Source organism: Argentina anserina, chromosome 4 (assembly GCF_933775445.1).
Source record: "Argentina anserina chromosome 4, drPotAnse1.1, whole genome shotgun sequence".
In the NCBI taxonomy this organism is placed as follows: Eukaryota; Viridiplantae; Streptophyta; class Magnoliopsida; order Rosales; family Rosaceae; genus Argentina; species Argentina anserina.
Genome location: NC_065875.1, coordinates 1453868 through 1475146, shown reverse-complemented (window position 1 = coordinate 1475146; position 21279 = coordinate 1453868). Strand labels below are relative to the sequence as shown.

At 38.1% G+C, this 21279-nt stretch overlaps 2 protein-coding genes and 1 long non-coding RNA gene across 3 annotated transcripts; 2 read left to right on the top strand and 1 right to left on the bottom strand.

Moving 5' to 3' along the window:
* Positions 1 to 492: 492 nt before the first annotated feature.
* Positions 493 to 2573, bottom strand: LOC126790016 (photosynthetic NDH subunit of subcomplex B 5, chloroplastic). The gene is made up of 5 exons (XM_050516138.1): positions 2217 to 2573; positions 2071 to 2134; positions 1244 to 1306; positions 1096 to 1154; positions 493 to 956 (listed from the first exon to the last, which is right to left on the bottom strand). Exons 1-5 carry the CDS (start codon positions 2550 to 2552, stop codon positions 723 to 725), a joined length of 756 nt encoding a protein of 251 aa, XP_050372095.1. The 5' UTR covers positions 2553 to 2573; the 3' UTR covers positions 493 to 722.
* Positions 2574 to 3566: 993 nt separating this feature from the next.
* Positions 3567 to 10586, top strand: LOC126790878 (uncharacterized). Its single transcript, XM_050517245.1, has 10 exons — positions 3567 to 3749; positions 5162 to 5310; positions 5400 to 6218; positions 6327 to 6469; positions 6538 to 6686; positions 7684 to 7788; positions 8115 to 8216; positions 8309 to 8400; positions 8935 to 9054; positions 10139 to 10586. Exons 1-10 carry the CDS (start codon positions 3567 to 3569, stop codon positions 10584 to 10586), a joined length of 2310 nt encoding a protein of 769 aa, XP_050373202.1.
* A 4111-nt stretch (positions 10587 to 14697) lies between these two features.
* LOC126790033 (uncharacterized) lies at positions 14698 to 15930 on the top strand. The gene is made up of 3 exons (XR_007671651.1): positions 14698 to 14758; positions 15003 to 15062; positions 15684 to 15930. It is a non-coding gene; the product is annotated as an uncharacterized LOC126790033 (long non-coding RNA).
* Positions 15931 to 21279: the final 5349 nt, after the last annotated feature.

The following is a 21279-nucleotide window of genomic DNA, read 5'->3' as shown; positions in this document are numbered from 1 at the left end:
CAAAAAGTCTTGGGAGAGATAAAACCAGACATAAAGCATACGGTCCATAATCTAGAATAGCTCTAAACTTCTAAAGCTTAAGTGCTACAAATCTGTGATCTAGCCTATGATAACATAAAAAAGTAATAAAGCGACATGGATTGTAGACTTTCTGGGCGTTTTCACAGAATCAATATTGGACTAACAATCATCAAGACATTAGATTGGACATTCAGATTCCAAATGATCAAAATGTAAGGAAGGAAAAGACAGACTGAGACTATAATTTTGAGGTCATATGTTGCAAAATACTAAACAGACATCTCCCTAAATATATCTAGTCTTCAACATAGTTCCAATTACAAGGGAATCAAGTTAGATTGCAGCATGGTGTACACCTGAATATCTCCTAGTTAATCAGCAGAACTCAAACATTCTTTTTTCTTTTTCCAATTTTTGGTCAAGGAACTTGAATATTCCTAATCTCAACTAACAGATTGGTTGTTTTGGGAATAAAACTAACATATACATGCGGCATGTATGATTTTCAATTATATACTTTCTTGGTTGGAGATTTACAAATTACAATTGCTAAACCTGATATATAAACAAAACATAAGACAAATAGACAATGCAGAAAGCAAAGATAATTTCGCCCATTCGAAAAGAGGCCTAAAATATAGCTATACCTTTTATGCCCAAGATGGTAGAGATTCCCATTATATTGGTGCAGTTTTGCATCACTATCTCTTTGTTATATCATCCTTTGGCTTCACGGTGAAGTCCCATAGATCCCCATATTTCTCATTGAAATCCCAGATGTCCATGGTATTGTAATCAGCTATCAACTTGTCACGAGATCCTCTCTCCATATTGTATATCTGAGGCTCAAAGTTGTGGGGCTGATCCGGCTTATCCATCTCAATAATACAAAATACAATCGTAAATAGACCGGCTCCAATGAACAAGTACTCCCCCTGAAAGACAAATACAGAGATTTTACAAATTTATTTCCTTAAAATGATAAACAAGACCGTAATACATATGTCAAATAAAAGAGACATCATAATAGATGGTCTAATTCTTCAAATATGTTGCATCAAGTATTTGCATTACCGGAGCATGAAAATACATTGCAGCAGCAACTGCAGGGGGAAAAAGCCATGATATTAAACCTGCCAAAAGAATCAAACCAGATTATAATCAATAATTGTAATGTAGGCCAATTACTTAATTATCAAATTTCTTTAATATATGTTTTTACCCTGAAATCCTGTAGGGGGTCCTACTTCTTTTACATCTTCTGCAATAGATCCCCAGAAGGTTCCTGAAGCACAGAAATTCCAGCAATAAATCAAGAATAGTGAAATGCATGATTTACTGTTCAATTTCTTTAGCAAACTATGAACTGAATCAGATACGAAGGGCCAAATCTTAAGAACAACAAACTCATAACTCTATATGGACTCCTTATTGTGGTGTTCGCAATCACTTCCACACCTCATTGCTAATAGAGAAGCATCTAGAAATGCTCGCCTACACAATCTCCTCAGACGTAAGCAGCTTTTTGTGCAAGACTAACCAGATAAATTGGTCTTAGATCACAACCTGAACAAGACTAGCTTTAACAGAAAAAGATGAATATGTGTCCAAAAGTGCCAGATTTATTATCCGTTTCCTTTAAAACTCTTCAAGGACCTTCAGTGAATCCCCTCCAATCCCAACAATGATAATACACAACCAATAAAAACCATCAAGACCTGAGAAGTTTGTCCTTGCTAACCTCAAGATTCCTTGTTTATTTCCTCCTCCTCACAAGCTCCAAACCAACAAGCCCTCTTCTCCCTAAGTAGGCTCCAAAGCCAACCCTTCAAATCTTAGCCTCACCAATCCTCCATTGGTAAAACTTATAGATTCTGAATCACCCTATATGGCTATATATACACTACTATCCATAAATGTACATTAAGCAACTTTCACTACTAACGATTTCTTCTAAGTTCTCATAACTTCATGGGTACATTAATTCTTTAAAATTGCAAAATAACAGTAACTATAATCCTACAATAAACATTGTGCTAAATTGGGTACCTCTCTCCTCCTCTCCTTCATGGTAAGTGTGGTGGTCATCATACTCTCCATACTTAAAGTCCTCCTGAAACAAACCACACACAAAACCATGAAATCACAAAACCAACTTCGCAAAATTTCATAAGAAAAGATCAATAATTTATTACCGCGGAGACACTATTAGTTTCCCAACGATCAGTGGGGTCTTCATTAAGATCAGGCTCGATCTCTGCGAACCCAGCAGCGTTCAACCGTGTGAAACTTCTCTTGGACACCAAGTTGTTTCCGACCAATGATTTAAAGGAAACCCGAAGTCGACTTTGCGAAAGCTTAGAAGTGATGAGTTTGGGGAGAGCTAGTGCTGATGGTTTGGGAGAGACAACTGCGAGTGGTGAAGAACAGACTGCTGCCATTTGTTCTGGTTTATCGGTTTCAGCCGTTATGTGAGGCTGTGAAATGAAATGCAACTGTTTTGTGTTGGGAGGGATATTATCATCACCCATCTGTCGGTTAGAGTCCGCAAGTACGTATACATTTTCTTCCGCACAAAAATAGATGATCTCACTCTATTAATAAAAGAAAGATAAAATACTTCACCGTTTTATAAACTCAACAGTTTATTCATTCAAGTTTCAATTTTCAATTTTCAATTAATCACTCTTTATACTTTTTAAAATTCAAGCAATCTGGTCATTCCATCATTTTTCTATCTAATTTGGGTATTAAGTCCATCCAATTTCTGTTTACTTAAAAACAACAACTTAACACTCAAATTGGATGAAAATATGATGGAATGATCATATTGCTCGAATTTAGAAAGTATAAAGAGTGATCACTTGAAATTGAAACTTGAAAAAATAAACCGTCGAGTTTGTGATAATTTGAAGAGTGACTATTATTTTGTTCATAAAAGAATGGTAATGTTATTGAGACACCTATATTTTCTATTAACACACTCCATGTGATTATTTTTTACCTGATCATTTTTGCAAATTACCTAAAATACCCAAATATTTTCTCAATTCCTTCGTTCTCACTCTCCTCCTCCCTCTCTCCCTAACAGAACTTCATTTTTATCTCCTTCCTCGGTAGCCGAATTTCAAAAACAGCCACAAGCACATCAATATTTTCTCTCCCAAGACTCCCACCACAAGCTTCTCACTTTCCCTTCTCCCAGTCTCCACCCAAGGACCTCAACTCGCTAATCGACCCAATGACTCAGTTATGTCCGATCATCCATTTCAGTACGGCTGCGCCTTAACAACGCCGGAAAATTGACTCAAAACTCACCATTATCCATTGCAGCCTTATCACAACCACCATTCTCCTCTCCCCAATTCGACTAGGATTTCATCTTCATTCAACTGTCGATGACTTCAATCTCTAAAATAAAATTAGACTGAAGAGAGAGAAGGATCTCGCACTCAATTCTCCGACGAGAAATCAATGTTACTAGTTATCGATCGAGTAATGAGGAGGAAGACGATGTTGTGGTGAAGATTTGAATATGAAAGTGTATGGATTGTATGAGTACTTATGTGAGATATGGGAGAGGATCTGTTGTAGATGTGTGTCATATGTTCATAGCAATCCAGTTGCATAGCATTGGGGCTAGGATATTGCATCAGGCATTGGTGTGGGTCTCCGATCAGAGCCGAAATGGGTGGTTGATAGAGACAAAGGAGAGAAGGTTGAAGACGGTAGGCGTTTTGGGTCCTTAAAATATTAGATAAAAATAATAAAAATATCACATAGGGTGTGTTAATAGAGATATGGGTGTGTCCAGATACCTGAGATTAAAGAAATGGAAATTTTTGATAAGAGTACATAACTATGGGCAACTATGAATTTCAATACACCAAGTTTTAAAACATGAGTTATGGTACATCAATTTTCATATAAGTACTAAAAACATACATGTCTTGCATAACGCTGTTAATTTAGGAACAAACTGTCGTATTATCAAAGGTAATATGGTTAACTCACTCCCTTCTCTTACCAGCGGTGTGGGCACCCATGTTTCTCTTCAGCTTCGTATGTCTTCGTTTTCTAGTGTTAGTCCTGCTACAGCCATCACCACGCTGGTGATAGTGATTGTATTGGTAGCCCCACTCCCACAAAGCTTCCATGGGAAGAAGACATAGATGAACGGGATGTAGGATGCCCTTGGGTTTCTTTTGGTGTCAAGAACAGAGTTGGGCTCAGTGCTGCACACATAGCAATTATCAATTTTCTCCTCTACTTTTGTGGTTGTTTATGATGACTTAGCGATGGTTTTGCAACAACCAAAACATCAAAACTCATGTGAACCATAAGAAAATCTAACACACCCACCACTAAAACTCGTCAAAGTGTAGGGAGCATGGCCTCCATCTATTAAAACTAACACTAACAATATTTTACCAAGATACCCACAAATCCAACAACCCAAAAGTCTCTAGCTTTCAAGAACATGAACAACCCTCCCACATCCTAAAAGACGCATAGACCACAAATTAACAGTGGGCTCACTTCAAAATTTCAATATCTAAACCAATTTAGCTCTTGAAGAAGAGACCACCCACCCCATAGTGCTAGACAACAAGGAGAGAGAAAATTTGAGGTCCAAGTATATATATGCTTTTTATAAGTTCACAATCCAAATTCTAAGATTTCAGCTATATAAACACTTCAGATTTTGTGGTATGCAAGATTGGGTGTGTAGGAACCGTCTAGTTGATATGGGGTATCATGGAGCTAACTTTACTTGGTCGAATAGTTCTGTGAATGAGAGATTGGATAGAAGCTTTTGCAATAGCGATTGAAGAATTCTCTTTCCTGATGCTTGGGTTGTTCATCTAGCGAGAATGAGGTTTGACCATTGTACTATCTTAGTTAAACTTCATCCTAGCTTTAGAGGACAAAAGAAGATTTCTCCCTTCAAATTTCAAGCTATGTGGATTAACCATGATCAATATTATGCGATGGTGAATGAGACTTGGAATAAATATGTTGGTGACCTTCTAAATAAAACTAGTAATTTAGGTACTTCTCTTTTGAAGTGGAATAAAGATGTTTTTGGTAACATCTTTAAGCAAAAAAGGTGTTTCATGCAAAAATTTGTGGTATTCAGAGAAGCTTGGGTAGGAGTAACAATCAATTCCTTCTTGATCTGCTGAAGGACTTCATTGCTAAGTATGAAGATATTAGAGATGCTAAGGCCCTTTCCTGGAAGCAGAAGTCAAAAGATAGATGGCTTAGTGATGAAGATAGAAATACAATGTTTTTTTTCACCTTACCACTGTGGTGAGAAGAAGAAGAAATAAAATTGATGGCCGGTTTGACAATAATGGTGCTTGGACTACTGATAGTGATGGTATGAGGAGAATTGCTAAGGAGTTTTTCCAGAATTTATTTGTTGCTGCTCCCTATCATGATTTAAGAATCATTATCCCTCATTTGTTCCCTGATACCACTTCTGATGATATCCATATGATGAGTATACCTATAATAGAGCAATATATTCATGATGCTTTGTTCAAGATTAGAAAACTCAAAGCTCCAAGTGTGGATGGCTTCCCTGCTCTCTTTTATCAACAACATTGGAAATTATGTGCTCCTGAGATCATTTCCACTGTTACTAATCTCTTCAGCTCAGGTAACGTTCCCTCTAGCTTAAATCACACTCTTATTACTCTAGTTCCTAAAGTTTCAGCTCCTCATGATATGCATCTGTTTAGGCATATTAGCTTATGCTGCACTGTTTACAAAATTATTTCTAAAATAATTGTGGATAGAGTGAGGCCAATGCTTAAAAAATGGATTAGTCCAAACCATGCAAGTTTTGTCACAAGGAGACAAATTTCAGATAACATCATGATTGCCCAAGAGATTTTGCATAAATGCAAGACATCTCAAGGAAAAAAAGGTTTTATGGCTTGGAAAGTTGATATATCTAAAGGTTATGATAAAATTAGTTGGAGTTTTATTGAACAAGTGTTGTATGAGGTCAAAATTCCTACCAATCTTGTGAAGATTATTATGAGTTGTGTGACTACTGCTAGTTATCAGGTCATTATTAATGGAGAGCTCTCTGATTCTTTTATTGGAAGTAGAGGCATTAGGAATGGTGATCCTTTATCCCCTCACCTATTTGTTCTTTGCATGGAAAAATTGTCACATGTGATTCAGTATGCTACTGAGATGGAGCAATGGAAGCCCATTCAATCCTCCCAATCAGGACCCTTTGAGTCCTATTTATTTTTTGTTGATGACCTAATTTTATTCTCATAAGCTAGTTCGGCTCAAACCCTTGTTATGAAGAAATGTATGGATCTCTTATGCAATTTATCAGATCAATCTATTAGTTTTGAGAAATCTATGCTCTACTGCTCTCCTAATGTCAGCTATGCTCTTGCTAAGGATATCAGTGTCATTTGTGGTTCACCTCTAACTGAAGTAAAGGAGCAACACCAAACTTCTTGTTATAAGACCTTGGTTTTTTCCTAGGAATGCCTCTAATTCACTCAAGAGTGAATGCTTCTACTTATGTTGGGCTGGTTGATAAGGTGCAATCTAGACTAGCTAGTTGGAAATGCAAATCTTTGAATATGGCAGGCAGACTTACTCTAATTCAAGCTATTACGTCCTCTACACCGGTATATTCCATACAAGCAGCTAAGCTCCCTATCCATATTTGTGACAAGTTGGATAAATTTAACAGAGATTTTTTATGGGGTGATACTACTCAAAAGAAAAAATATTCATCTTACCAACTGGGATATGGTGTGTAGGCCCAAGTGTTTTGGTGGTTTAGATATTAAAAAAGCTGTTAATATGAACACGGCAATACTTGTTAAAGCTAGTTGGAGGATCTCTCAGAATGAATCCGGGCTATGGAACAATATTTAGCAGAGGAAGTATCTTCACTTCATTCTGCTTGTATTCTATAAAAAAAACTATGTTAGGCCTTCTCACTATTCTAGCACTTGGTTCGGAATAGTGTTTGATGCTAAATTTCTTAAGCAAGGTCTTAAATGGAGAATTGGTAATGGTTGTGCTGTTAAATTTTGGACTAATAGATGGTCCCCTTGTGGCATTATAGAAATTTTTTCTCTTGATCACTCTTGTAAGACCCGAGATATTTAATCACGAATTACTCACATTAGGAAAAATTAATCGACCTTTAAGTTAAGTTTCGAAAACGTAGTTTAATACGTCGTTGTTAGACTACATGTCGCCATGAGCTCAGAAGTGTTCCCGGAATATTTTTCTAATGCTTAGTTTTGTTTTTACGATTTTCTGAAGTTGTATTTTGTTTTAAAGTATTTTTCAATTTTGGGTATTTTGTTTTCAGGCTTTTGACAAAGCCCAATTCTTCAACTTGACCCGAGCCCAAGACCCGGGCGCAAGTCTTTTCTTATCTCCTTACTCGCGTTCCTTCTCTCTCTCTCTCTCTCTCTCTCTCTCTCTCTCTCTCTCTCTCCCCCTCATTTTGTGCGACAACACACAAAACTGGTTTTCTCTCTCTTATGCGATTTCCACCGAGAACACACAGCCACCTTCTCGGCCTTGTGTTGCCGTCCTTCGGCAAGGGAGCCAACATGCAACCACATATTCATACTTACCACCTCATTCTCTATCTACCCATATTAGAAACCTCCCCAAACAACCCCAATTTTGGTGAAATCAGAGTTGTTGCAGAGGGACTCCGACGAAGAGCTCCGGCGGCCGATTCGAGCTCGAAAACCGTCTTATTTGGTAAGCTTGATTCTATGTCCTCAAAACCCAGTTTAGTTCCTCTGTTGATTTCAATGAACTAAGCCTAAATTCTTGTTCTTTATTTTCTGGGTTTTGTTACCACCGTCGTGCCACCGCCGTCGGTCTTCTTCCCGGCGTAGTAAATCAATCTGATAGCCCTACCAGTTCTCTCTTGGTAAGTCTAGACTTCAATCTTCAATCTTGTTCTTCGATTCCGAGTTCAAATCCAACTCGATTATAATTTGACATGCTTTTCCTTTTCCGCCGAGAAATCTCGACGTTTATTTTCATATTGTGGTGTTTTACGACTTGGGTGAAATCAAAAGGGAAACTTTAGAGTAGTAGAAGCCGTTCTAGGGGCAGCAGCAGCTCGGTTGGAGGTCGAGGACTCCGACGCTGCACTTCTCTCTTTTCTGGGATTCATTGAGGTAGAAATCTACCTCTTTTAGCTTCTGTTGCTTTGTTTTGATGCTTGTTGGATTATTGGTGATACTGTATTGGAAATTGTATGATGAATTAGTTGATCAGAGGTTGTTTAGAAGGCCGGAAGTATGATCGGAGAGATAATGGTGAAATTTGGGATTTTTACCGTTTTACTTTTACCTATTTACTGTTTTACTATAATATGAAATTACTAAAATACCTTGGCATTAAAGTTACTGTTTTACTATTTACTTTTACTGTTTTATGGTTTTAACCTAAGTTACATTTTACCATTTACTAAATGATTTTAACGGTTTTACTTTTACCTACGGTAACTTAGTGAAAACCCAATTTCGACTAAAAAGACGACGAATAAACGTAACTTTTAGTTACGCCTAATAATAGTTCTGATTCTCGCCCGGTTTGAGAATTGAGAACTATTTAACTTAGAAATGTGTCGATATAATAAATAAGTCGTCGATATGATGCTGAGTAACTTATATAACCATAAAGTATGATTAGTGTCGATCGACTATTGAAACTGGATTGTTTTCGGATTTTTCTGAGAATTGGTCAACATGGTTAATTCCTGGTCAAACCAGGAAAGACTTAGTCAAAGGAAAGTCAAATGTTGACTTTCTTGGTCAAACAACGAAATGATTGAGTCAACTTATTTTCGATGTTCGACTTTGATGTTGACTCATTTATGATCCATAAATTCAGAATTGATGTTATGAGGATCTTTCGGAGACTTGGAGTAGCAGCAGGAGCTGTACATTGGATTCTGATATCGGCTGAGATTCTGCACATCATTCCAGGTAGGGAGCCTAACCCTTCTATGTTGTATTTTGGGCCAAATAAATTACATAGTCTAGTTCTTGGTTGAATAATTTATGATGCATTAAATGTTGTGAAAACCCGAGACTAGGCACGATTTGGAGATAGGGTAAGTAGTGAATCCTCGCGTGTGTTGACCTGAGAGTGACGGGAGCCTAGCATACTAGGTAATCCTACGGTGTCGATGATCGTGAACCTCCGGAGGGGCAATGCTCTATTTATTATTGGATCCACATTATATTCTATACTATTGAGGGCATTCCGTTTAAATGGACACTCTCGCTACTATGTTATAATAACAGACGTGTAGTTGGCCTCGACTTTTTAGTCACTATGATCGATCGAGCATTGGTTGAAGTTGAATTTGCTTTACCCTACCTTTGGAGCTCCACAAACTATTTTAGCATGATATTCCCAAACTTGCATTATTTTAATTAAATGGTTTTCTCTGCGCTAAAATACCCTCAACGTTTTATAAAACTTATCCTTACCTGATTTTGGTTTTCAAACCTCATGGGCGGGCTGGCCCCTACTGGGCAAGCAAGGACGACGCTCACCCCTACGATAGTTGTCTTGCAGGTCCAATTGTTATTCCCGGAGCTATGAGCCTCATTTGAGAGTTAACAAGCGTATTCCCTCTTATGCATTTCATTCTTATGTTTATTTACAATGTTTTCGAGTAAAGTTTCCCGAGGTTGTTTTTTTGGTTATTCTTACAACTTTTGTATAAAAAATTGTGTTGTCTACTTGTTAAATTTGGGCCAGTGGCATTAACACTACCTTCCGCATTCTGGTTGTATAAATTTATTTATTTTCGCGGATATGTAAAGTAGTATCATTTACTTTTCGTGAACACGTTTTTCTTGTCGAAAAATTTTATCCACTTGTTCACGTTAAAAGTGTCTGAGCTAATCTCCTTTTAATTCCCGATATACTGTCATGTTCCAATTCCGGGATGTGACAAATCTGTTATTAATCGAAGTGCCACTGTGAATGATTTATGGGCTAATAGTATGTGGAACTCCTCGTTGCTTGCTATTTATTTACATGAGCATATAGTTGATATTATAATTACTATTCATATTTCTAGTTGTGATTCTTCTGATAAAATCATTTGGAGAGGAACTACTTTTGGGATTTTTTTTTTTGTGAAATCTGCTTACCAAGTCATGTGTGAGGATAGAAACTTTCAAAAGTATCCCTGGTTGAAGATTTTGTCTCTAAATATTCCTCCTAAGCTTAAGATCTTCTTGTGGACCTTTGTTTCAAGTAAGATTCTTACTAATGTCCAAAGATTCAAGAGGAAGCTCACTGGGAACCCTTCTTGTATTCATTGCAATGATATTCTTGAAACTATGATTCACTTATTCCGTGATTGTCCTAAAGCTATGCTGGTTTGGAAGTCTTTCAATATCTCCACCAACATGTTATCTACTTTTTCTTTGAATTGGGAAGATTGGTTGTATGCTAACTTGATGCAGAACGATTGTCATATCAATAACTTGAACTGGAATGTCTTCTTTGTATTTTGCCGCTGATATATTTGGAAATGGAGATGCAAGAATATTTTTTTTAAAAATTACCAGTGTCATATTAACCATGCAGATCATATTTTCTCAGCTATGCTTCTGAATGGTCTAAGGCAATGGCTAAATCTACTGTTCAAATAGTAAGACATGTGGAATTATTATCTTGAATTAAACCTGCTCGTGGATTTATGAAACTGAATGTGGATGGCTCAAGGAATAGAAATGGAGAAATTGGTGCTGGAGGTGTGTTTGTGTTGAGGGATAACAATGGTGCTTGGATGAGTGGTTTTATGATTAATATCGGAACTGGTGAAGTCTTGCAGGCTGAGGCATGAGGTTTCTTTTATGGCCTACAATTAGCCTTGAGTCACCAAATTGCTGAAGTTGAAGTGGAAGCTGATTCAACCATTATGGTAAATTTGTTAAAAGATTCGGATGTTGACATGCACCCCTTGGGCACAATTGTGCTAAATTGCAGAGCTACAATGCAACACTTTGAATCTATTCACATTAGACATATCCATCGTGAAAGAAATACAATAGCATACCTATTGGCCAAGAACAACAATCTTAATGCTAAAGGAATTTGTCTTTTACATGAGCCACCAGTCTTGGTTACAGAAGTTTTGCTTGATGACATTGTGGGAAATCAAAAGAGTAAAAGTTTTAGAACTAACAATGTTGGTTAAGTTCTTTTAATTTTCTTTGTTCTGGGCTTCTAGCCTCATCTCATCTGTACCAACAAAAAATAAACCAAGAAAAAAATCACATGAACCAAAAGAAAAAACTAGGCTCTTGACTACCAAGGATCTTATGAGTCACCTCATAATCTTCCAATGGCACAATGATCCATTATGTAAGATGCAACCCTTTCCTCAAACCACATCATAGAAAACCATTTGCATTCCTCAAACTACATCAAATAACAACCACTTTCAAACTACATCTTGCCTACGGCCGCCGTGTCACGTATATAATACGGTAAACCAATCACATTTGTGTACCCAATATGCCCTAAATTTGTGTAGTGAAATGTCTTAAACCCCCACCAATACGAGACCAATCATTAGTTCATTACCTTAACCGTAGAGTTTGCCATAGAAAATGAGTCGGCAGCAATGGGGAGTGTAGTAGTATTAAGCAAAGCCAATGCCACAATGAGTTGGTGCGCCAACGCCCTTCTTCCAAGATACCCTCCTCCCTCTCCTCCTCCTATTCTCTCTCACCTTTTCTCCACTCCCTCACTCTCTCGCTCTCTTCTCTCTACGTAAGCTCTCCCTAACCTTTCTCTATCTTATATATATTCACTCTATATATAGCTCTTGTACATGTATAGCTTTCCTTTTGTTTTCATTCTTCTGTTTTCTGGGTGTTGATCTTTTCCTTTTGTATTGTTGAAAGTTCAAATCTTTGAGTTACTTGTTCCTTTCATAATGAATGGTTTAGTTGCTTTGTCGTTACCGTGTTCAAGATTCTGTCTTTGGATCAGTGCATGGTGAGTTTGGGATTGGATTGCCGATACATAGTTCTAGAAATGATGATCAGTTGTTGGGCATAACTGAATGGTTCTAAATTTGACCTGGTCTGAGATTGTTACATAGAGTAGCACTGAAATCACATTGGGTGGAATCAGGAGGATGTGTGTAAATTCTGTTTCAATGTGATTAGATTAAGAAAAAAGTTCACAATCGGTACCCAAACTATTGTGGCAAGGTCAATGTACCCCAACTCTGAGTTGTACCAATGTAGTACCAAAATTTGTAATTCGCTATCAACGAAAGGTCTGAGCCCAATTTCCGTTACGGCTCCGTTATCTCGATCAGGTGTTCTGCCCGTGACCACACAAAAAATTCAACAACGGTACCCAAACTCTTGTGACAAGGTCAATGTAGTACCCAAATTCTGAGTTGTACCAATGTAGTACCCAAACTCGTTTTTCGCTATCAATGAGGGGTGTGATGCCAATTTACGTCACGGTTTCGTCATATGAATCAAAATAAAAAGGGTATTTATCTAAATAACTCTATGTGGGTTCTAAGGCCCTAAATAAGAAACTCTTACATTAAATATCTAGAATTAAGAAACAACTTACAAATTGGGCAAAACACTAATTTATTCTCATTATGCTCCGGACACCTCACCACCACAGTGTGGCATAGAGGAGCTCCACCTCTCATCCCCACCGCCTCCCCTTTCACCACCAACACCATCTTCGAGTTCCTCCACCTCTCCTTGGAACCCTCGATCCATTGACACGTCATGATCGCAGACCTTCACACTGAGATTCTCGACCGCCGATGGCACCGCTTTACATGCCTCGAATGTCGTAGGTGGAGGGAGAGAAGGTCGTAGGTGGACGATGTGAGGGAGACGATGTTGTGGCTCAAGGCGGAGCTGCTGAGCTGGGAGAAGTTGTCATCGTGATTGAAGAGTTTGGAAGAAACACAACCCGTAGTGTTGCTTTGCCTCGAAATCTGAGCTCAGAAATACAGTGTGAAAGGAGCGAGAGTGAAGGAGAATGAGAAGAAAATGAGAAGAAAATGAGAAAAGACAATAAATTATGACATGTGACCCAGAAGATGGAGTTGTGATAGAAATTGGCTTTAGACCCCTCGTTGATAGAGAAAAACGAGTTTGGGTACTGCATTGATACAACTCAAAATTGAGGTACTACATTGATCTTGCCACAAGAGTTTGGGTACCGATGTTGAAATTTTTCCGAAGCCGTAACGGAAATTGGGCTCGGACCCTTCGTTAATAGCGAATTACAAGTTTGGGTACTACATTGGTACAACTCAGAGTTGAGGTACTACATTGACATTGCCACAATAGTTTAGGTACCGATGACGAAATTAACTCTTAGATTAAACAGGGAGTAAGTTATGTGACCCAAACTTGTGTTGAAGATTTTCTGAAGCTGAAAATGTTGGATTTCTGTGTAGTGTTAAACGTGAATTTAGTAAAATGCCAAGTCAACTAGAGTTTGATTGCTGATGAATTAGAAGAATGAGAACAATATATGTGCAAAAGTTCTTTACTTTTCTTTGTAATAAGTTTGTTTGATAGCCATGTGAGCTTTCCTTAGTCTTGTTCTTGGCTTCCCAATTATAGTTGATTGTTTTTAGGAATCAATTACGAAGGATTTGGCTTTCCATGTAATACACAAGTGTGATATTCTGTGGAAGAAAGATTGACACGCTAATCTCTCATTTGTTTCAATGAAAGGCAAACAAAGAAGATTTTTTTGTTTTTGCAAACTCTGATCCTTGGGCATGTATATAAAATGTGTACTTGGTGATTATGGTTTTTCTATACACCAAATTTTGTGACCATTCAAGTCATATACTACTATTATATAGTGTTAGCTTTGATTGACAGACATATCCCATTTCTGTTGATTGAATTCTAGTAACTGATTAATATTCTTGCAAATTTATCTGTAGTAGAAGATTATCAACCATGGATGGTTCTAAAGCTAGCGGATTGAAGGAGATGCCTCTTGGAATAGATGAAACAACTGAGGAAGAATCTGCTTTGCAGTCTTGGTTGCTTCAGGAATCCACTAGTATATCCAGCATTGACAGGGCATGGACTAAACCTGGCAGTGGTATGATATCACCTTTTTTTAACATAAGTATATTTTGATATTTTTATTTGCATATACATGTTTCTCCTCTCCAATATGAAGCCCAGCGCTCATTTCTCATCATGATCAATGTACAGGAAAATGGCTCCCAGGCAATGTTTTCATTTAGTCAGCCAAATCTTATGGCAAAGAAGATGAGGAAGTTTATTTTATCATCTCATATCTCAAAAGAAAGTAGCAACTTGATATTTTATGGCTCTCCCTGAAAAAGGCTCTCCCTGTCAATTCGAAATCTGGGGTCCAGCTCAAGTAGAAAAGGAATCCCATATCCCCCAAACAGTTCATGGCTCAGTATATGCTGATGGCTGGTAATTGATCTTGTAGCTTTTCTATTGAATATTTTATATGATATTTGACAGCCTTGTGTATTAGAAAATAATTGATGTTGATGTCCTGTATATGTTTAAACCTTTCAGGTGCTAGAAAACCTGTTGAAGCTACCTTTTACTCTTCCAAAGCTAAAAGAAGTGTTCCTTTTGATCCCTTAATCGTCATCCTTCAGGATTGGGTTCAACTTCTTACTTGTAAATTATAGGTAAACCTATTATTCTCCATTCTCATGTTCTTCTTATCACAATCCGGATACCAAATTGCTGTTAAATGTATTCGATACTCAATGAAATTACTCGTAGGTTTGAATCTGATAAACTATAATCTTAGGAAGGGAAAAAAAAACACGAGAGTAGTTCCTAACTTCCTATAGCTGAGGAAAATTCTCTTTGATGCACCAGCTCCCATTTTTCTGATTTTTGACAATTTATGATGTTTATTTATGATAGAAGTTCACTGGGATTTGGTGAGGAAGCACTTCAATCTCTTCCGGGAAAGTTGGCTCCCAGGTGCTTACCCTTTCATTTGAGAAGAATTAGTCATACATTTGCAGTTCTACCTGCACGTTGGCTTTGGATACCTCTGATATACCACAGTTGTGATTATGTAGAGTTCTATTCTCATGACAAAGTATTTATTTTACTATGTGTGTCACTTCTAGTTCCTAATCTCTTAGTTTCATCTCTGTTGGATGTTAATAATGCATCATATTTTTGAACTTGGGCTTGCTTGTCCATCTAAAATTGCAGTTCTTGGTGGTTCTCATGATGGCTTTCTAACAGCTCACTTGATTGGCCAGGTGTGTAGTTTGCAGAAAGTATGAGTACATGTGCATATCTGCAGTTGCCAGAATGTACAGCAAGTTAAATGATGTACATGAACATTATGAGTGTAGTTGTCATTATGCATTTTCAAGTCCTGCATTGCACTTTTTTTGTTTCGGGTAATAAGTCCTGCATGTCACTAGTTTGTGGTTTATATGTCGAGATGTAATTTTCTCCTGTTGGATGGTTATTATATGGACAGCTGCTTATTAGAGTATTGAACCTTTTGTCTTCTTCAAGCTTTTTATTTGTCTTAAGCAGGTGAATTTCATGCAAATTTGATATCTTGTGCCTGAAATGATGCAGGCACCAGATAAGTTTTCTGCGGCTTGTGCAAGGAATCCTGTTTGTAATCTTGCATTGATGGTTGGTACAACAGACATCCCTGATTCGTGCTATGTGGAGGCCTATAGAAGTGAAGGTAAACTCTATTCAGAAGCACCTTCAGCTGAGGATCTGGCACTTTTTCGCAGCAAGGCTCCTATTTCACATATTAAAGGTATATGCTTGTTTAAGCTTCTATTACTATATTAGGGAATTTGCTCAGGACTTTGAAGCATTGATACAACAATATTGGAATAGAAGGAAACTGTAGAGTTTAGAACTGTACAGAGTTAGAGTAACAGTTGTCCGTTCATTACATTTGTTTATAATTGATTGGCTGCATGTTCACATTATGAGAAATTTCAAAGACATTTGAATATGGGTAACATGATATACATTCCACTTTCTTAAGCAAGCTGTGTAACGACCCTAAAATTTCAAGCTTAAAAACTCAAAATTCTAAAGTCGTTAAACACAAAATAATCTCAAATAAATAGAAATCATTAAAGTGTAACAGCGGATCAATTCTGAGTTCTCAATACAACTCAGACAACCAATTATTACAACCCAAATTATAATCCATACACAAAATGGAAATGTAATAATCCTCACAAATCACTCACAAATTCTCACACACAAGTCCACACTAAAAACCTCACCGCAAGTAGAATATGAACGACTTCAAGCCTCTGTAGTCGTCACTCAACCTCCACTAATCAGCACCTGCGGAATTAACCCCTACACCATCGAATTGGTGCACCGGGATTGTAAACACAAACCCGGTAAGCTTATAGCTCGTATGAGTAAAATCACAATACAGTTCGCATATCAATATATACGAAAGATCACAAAACAACAAATATAAATGCCCTCATGAGTCAATAGTCAGCCCCGACATTCTACCCCCCTTAAAGGAATTTCGTCCCGAAATTCAAACTCACTCAACACAAAACTGTGGATATCTGATCCTCATATCCGACTCCAGCTCCCACGATGCATCACCCTCATCATGGTGACTCCACAGCACCTTGACCAGCTCTACTTCTCTCCTCCGAAGCTTCTTTATGGATCTATCTAGAATACGAACCGGCTCAACAACAAAAGTGGCATTTTCCTTCACTTCAATGGTACTATGATCGATCACATGTGACTCATCTGATACATACTTCCTCAGCATGGAAATGTGGAAGACGTTGCGAACGCCCGACATGCTAGTAGGCAAGGCTAGTCGATATGCTAGTTCTCCTACCTTCTTGAGACTTTCAAAGGCCCAAGAGATAGGTGATCGACACTGTCTACCATAGAGAGTCTCATAAGGTGCCATGCCGATACTAAAATGGTAAAGGTTGTTGTAAGCAACTCAATCGATCCTCAAATGATCTTCCCAGTTACCTATAATATCCAGCATATATGCTCTCAGCATGTCCTCCATTGCCTCAACTCTCCTCCAAACACCCAATCTGTCACGTGTTCTAACATTAACAGCCACATGTGAGTCACCAAAATATAATGGTGGTCTCGGTAGAGATGTCAACCTAACCCCTTTGTCTAATTCACCCATCCCTTGCGCTTATCAGACAATTCTCCCGTCATGAGCTTGCCCACCCACTATGCATGGTCAAGACTCTCAATATCTAACACGAGTCAAAGTAAATAATTAACACATGCCTACTACTTTCATCACATAGTGGTTTTCAAATAAACGTGCTTTATCACGACAATACCTTCATGACTTCACCATAATGCATCGCTAGAATAACGAACCTACCATTCCTCCCAATCAACAAAATAATCTCCTTTCATGATCATCTTATTATAACCATAAAAAGTTGTCGTGCATGATACCCACTCAAGTACCATATTTATATCGGCAACACGATAAAGAAATCTTAACTCATTATGTTCACAACCACCACAGAACACCATCTTGGATTAAGAATTACTCTCAAAAATTTCACCAGAGAAATCGACTAATATACACAAAAGGCTGTAGAAAATTCTACCACCACCACAAGAGAGATGCATCACGCATCCTACCACCTTCACCAAAGCTTACCGTCGGAAAAGAAGTTACAGCTACCTGCTTCAAGTCGCAGGACAGGTAAAGAAAATATTTATCTCCCGATAGTGGAACATGAAAAATAGGTGGAATTACAGTGCAAAATAAACACAACCACAATTGAGATATACCATACCCCTTAGTTCATGCATACCTCAAATGCATGACATACGGTCCTACACAAATGCCCCAGTGCATCATCTAAGATATTGGTTTCTCCCACCGTTGTAGTACTAATAAGTTTAGTAATTACTTCAACAGAACCCGATATTAAGTACACCATCTCCTCAAAACTAACCCAAAATGATCGCTATACCACCACTCTAAACAGTTATTTCTTTACTTTTATTCAGAACTCTCATGGCCAACGCATTTGGCCAAAATAACTTCTCTGCAAGCAGTAATATAATTGGGTACTCTTTATTGTAAAATTTATCCCTTGTTGAACACTTCAGTCAACTTCTCCTTATCCAACAATAAACGATCTGATGCATAGAGGAAAAGAACCTCTAAGTCTCCAACATTAACGCCACTTGCACTTGAAAAGAAAATTTAGTCCTCAACCATTTCTTTACCAGTTAGAAGGTACTTGTCACGACCAAATCGTTAAAACATCACTAAGCTAAGGTCATCTAATACCTTACCTTCAATAGAGTTACTTCACCGCCATTGCGTCTCATTTGGACCTGTGGCATTGTGAAGTTCCAATCCCCAACACCAAAATAATTAAATCCTGAAAGGTCAGCGTTCTCAATTAAATGCTCATCTAGCAAAATAATTAATTCGTGACGTCAAAATGAAATTTCTCTAACACATTAGATTTCTTGCTCAGCCAAGAACAATGTGTAACTTCAATTGTCAATGTCCGAAACAAAACGAGTTGAAACGCAACAACGACGTAATGTGAATCTCAGTTTAATAATTATATCACCACCTTAAGGACGTATCACACACATCATCAATCCTAGGTAAATGATTCATAGTCTTGATGGTCACCTTAATCATTCCCCTATAATTCACACTCAACCGCATGAGACTTTTTTTTTTTTAATTCACGAATAACACCGGCACAACTCAAGCTGAGACACTAGGTTTGATGAACCCTAGGTCTAATATGTCATCTATCTGCTCTTTCAATTCTTTAAACTCGTTCTTTCCCAATCCCATAAGGCGCCTTTGATACAGATGCTATACCAAGCACATCATCAATAAAGAAATCAACAACTCTCGAAGAAGGTAACTCAGTATCTCCTGAAACACCTCACCATACTCGAATAGTAGAACAATGTCTGTGATAGCTACTTCTAGATCCACAAACTCCACATTTGCCAAGACTCTAGCTATCCTGGCAATATCCGACTCGAGGCACAGATACGAAACTCTGGTTTCCTGGGTCTATGAAAGAACTCATCATGTCAACACAATCAATCACCGCGTACTGCGGCCTCAACCAATCAATTCCTCAGATCACATCATAGTGTGGTCCGGAATTACTATCAAATAGGCAGAGAACTCTATACTTCCAATCACAATAGGACAAGCCTTTCATTGTCACCAATTTCGAGGAACACTCCAAAAGCGAAGTGACACATAAAGAGTTTCCCATAGGCGTAGGAATCAATCCTAACCCCTCCACTGCCAACTATCAATAAATGAATGTGGCTATCATCCTCTTCTCTAACTCAGAGTACTCAATCATCACCAAGTAAGTCCCAATACTCCGATCCAATGGTCCGCTACCATATGATCCAAGCGTCATGAAATGACAGCACTAGCAGCTCACTCATGTCCTTGATCAACCTCAACACACGACTATCGTCTCTAACGATAGCAACAAGATCAACTTGTCTTTCTAGTGGAGCAGCCTCCTCATAAAGGTTCTCCACATTGCGGACTCGGCCTGCAGCCCTAACTCGGCCTCGACCTCTCATCTGTCCTCGGCCCTGTCCACGGCCATTTTCCAAATTCATCACCATTCAACAATTAACACTCAGTCATATATGTGAAGTCTCGAATTCGACAAAATAGATCCAACTGATATCAATCATGGAATTTCAGAAGAAAGAGAATCATCGGAGTATCATCACAATACTCCCTACATGACCAAACCATAAGGTATGGCTCCTAACACTCTCGCGTACCCGACGACATATCAATACCGAGGAGCATGTGATGGGTGCCCGCCTGCAGTCGGATCATCGCTCCCGGATGATATTGATAATCACCAAATACGCACTTAGGCTCTGATACCAACTGTAACGACCCTAAAATTTCAAGCTTAAAAACTCAAAATTCTAAAGTCGTTAAACACAAAATAATCTCAAATAAATAGAAATCATTAAAGTGTAACAGCGGATCAATTCTGAGTTCTCAATACAACTCAGACAACCAATTATTACAACCCAAATTATAATCCATACACAAAATGGAAATGTAATAATCCTCACAAATCACTCACAAATTCTCACACACAAGTCCACACTAAAAACCTCACCGCAAGTAGAATATGAACGACTTCAAGCCTCTGTAGTCGTCACTCAACCTCCACTAATCAGCACCTGCGGAATTATCCCCTACACCATCGAATTGGTGCACCGGGATTGTAAACACAAACCCGGTAAGCTTATAGCTCGTATGAGTAAAATCACAATACAGTTCGCATATCAATATATACGAAAGATCACAAAACAACAAATATAAATGCCCTCATGAGTCAATAGTCAGCCCATCTGGTTGACCCAAGAAATATGAAATAAAACGCTCATGAGAAATTAAGTAACCCTTCTGGTTACCCAATGCATTTATAATACGGGTACCAAGAACGCTGGTACACATCTGTTACCCCTCTCGTAATACACCGCTGATATTGGATAGCCACCCGCTACCCAACATCCAAAACAATCTGAGTACCCATGAGCAGATAACCACCCGTTACCTCACATGCAGTACTACTCTGATATTGGGTAACCACCCGCTACCCAACATCCAAAACAATCTGAATACTCATGAGTAGATAACCACCCGTTACCTCACATGAAGTACTATGGTGATATTGGGTAACCACCCGCTACCCAACATCCAAAACAATCTGAGTACTCATGAGTAGATAACCACCCGTTACCTCACATGAAGTACTATGGCTGACAGACTAGAGCTCTAACTGTATCGTAACTTTCGCCCGGCCAAAGGCTAGGTTCCGACTTGCCAAACACGTACAATAATCTCACATCATATTGTACCAATCACGTCCGAAGACAAATCAACATTTAAACAATCTCAATGTTAAAAATCACGTACAATAATCTCACATCATATTGTACGTTTTAAAACTTTCACGATATAACCACAATAAAATCATAACAGTAGATTATATAGCAACCTATATATATATTCGTATTTATTTACCATTTATACAATATATACATAGTCCACTATATCCTATACATGTCATATTTCATAAACACCTGAAAATTACGTACGATAATCTCACATCATATCGTACCATTTGAATCACATACA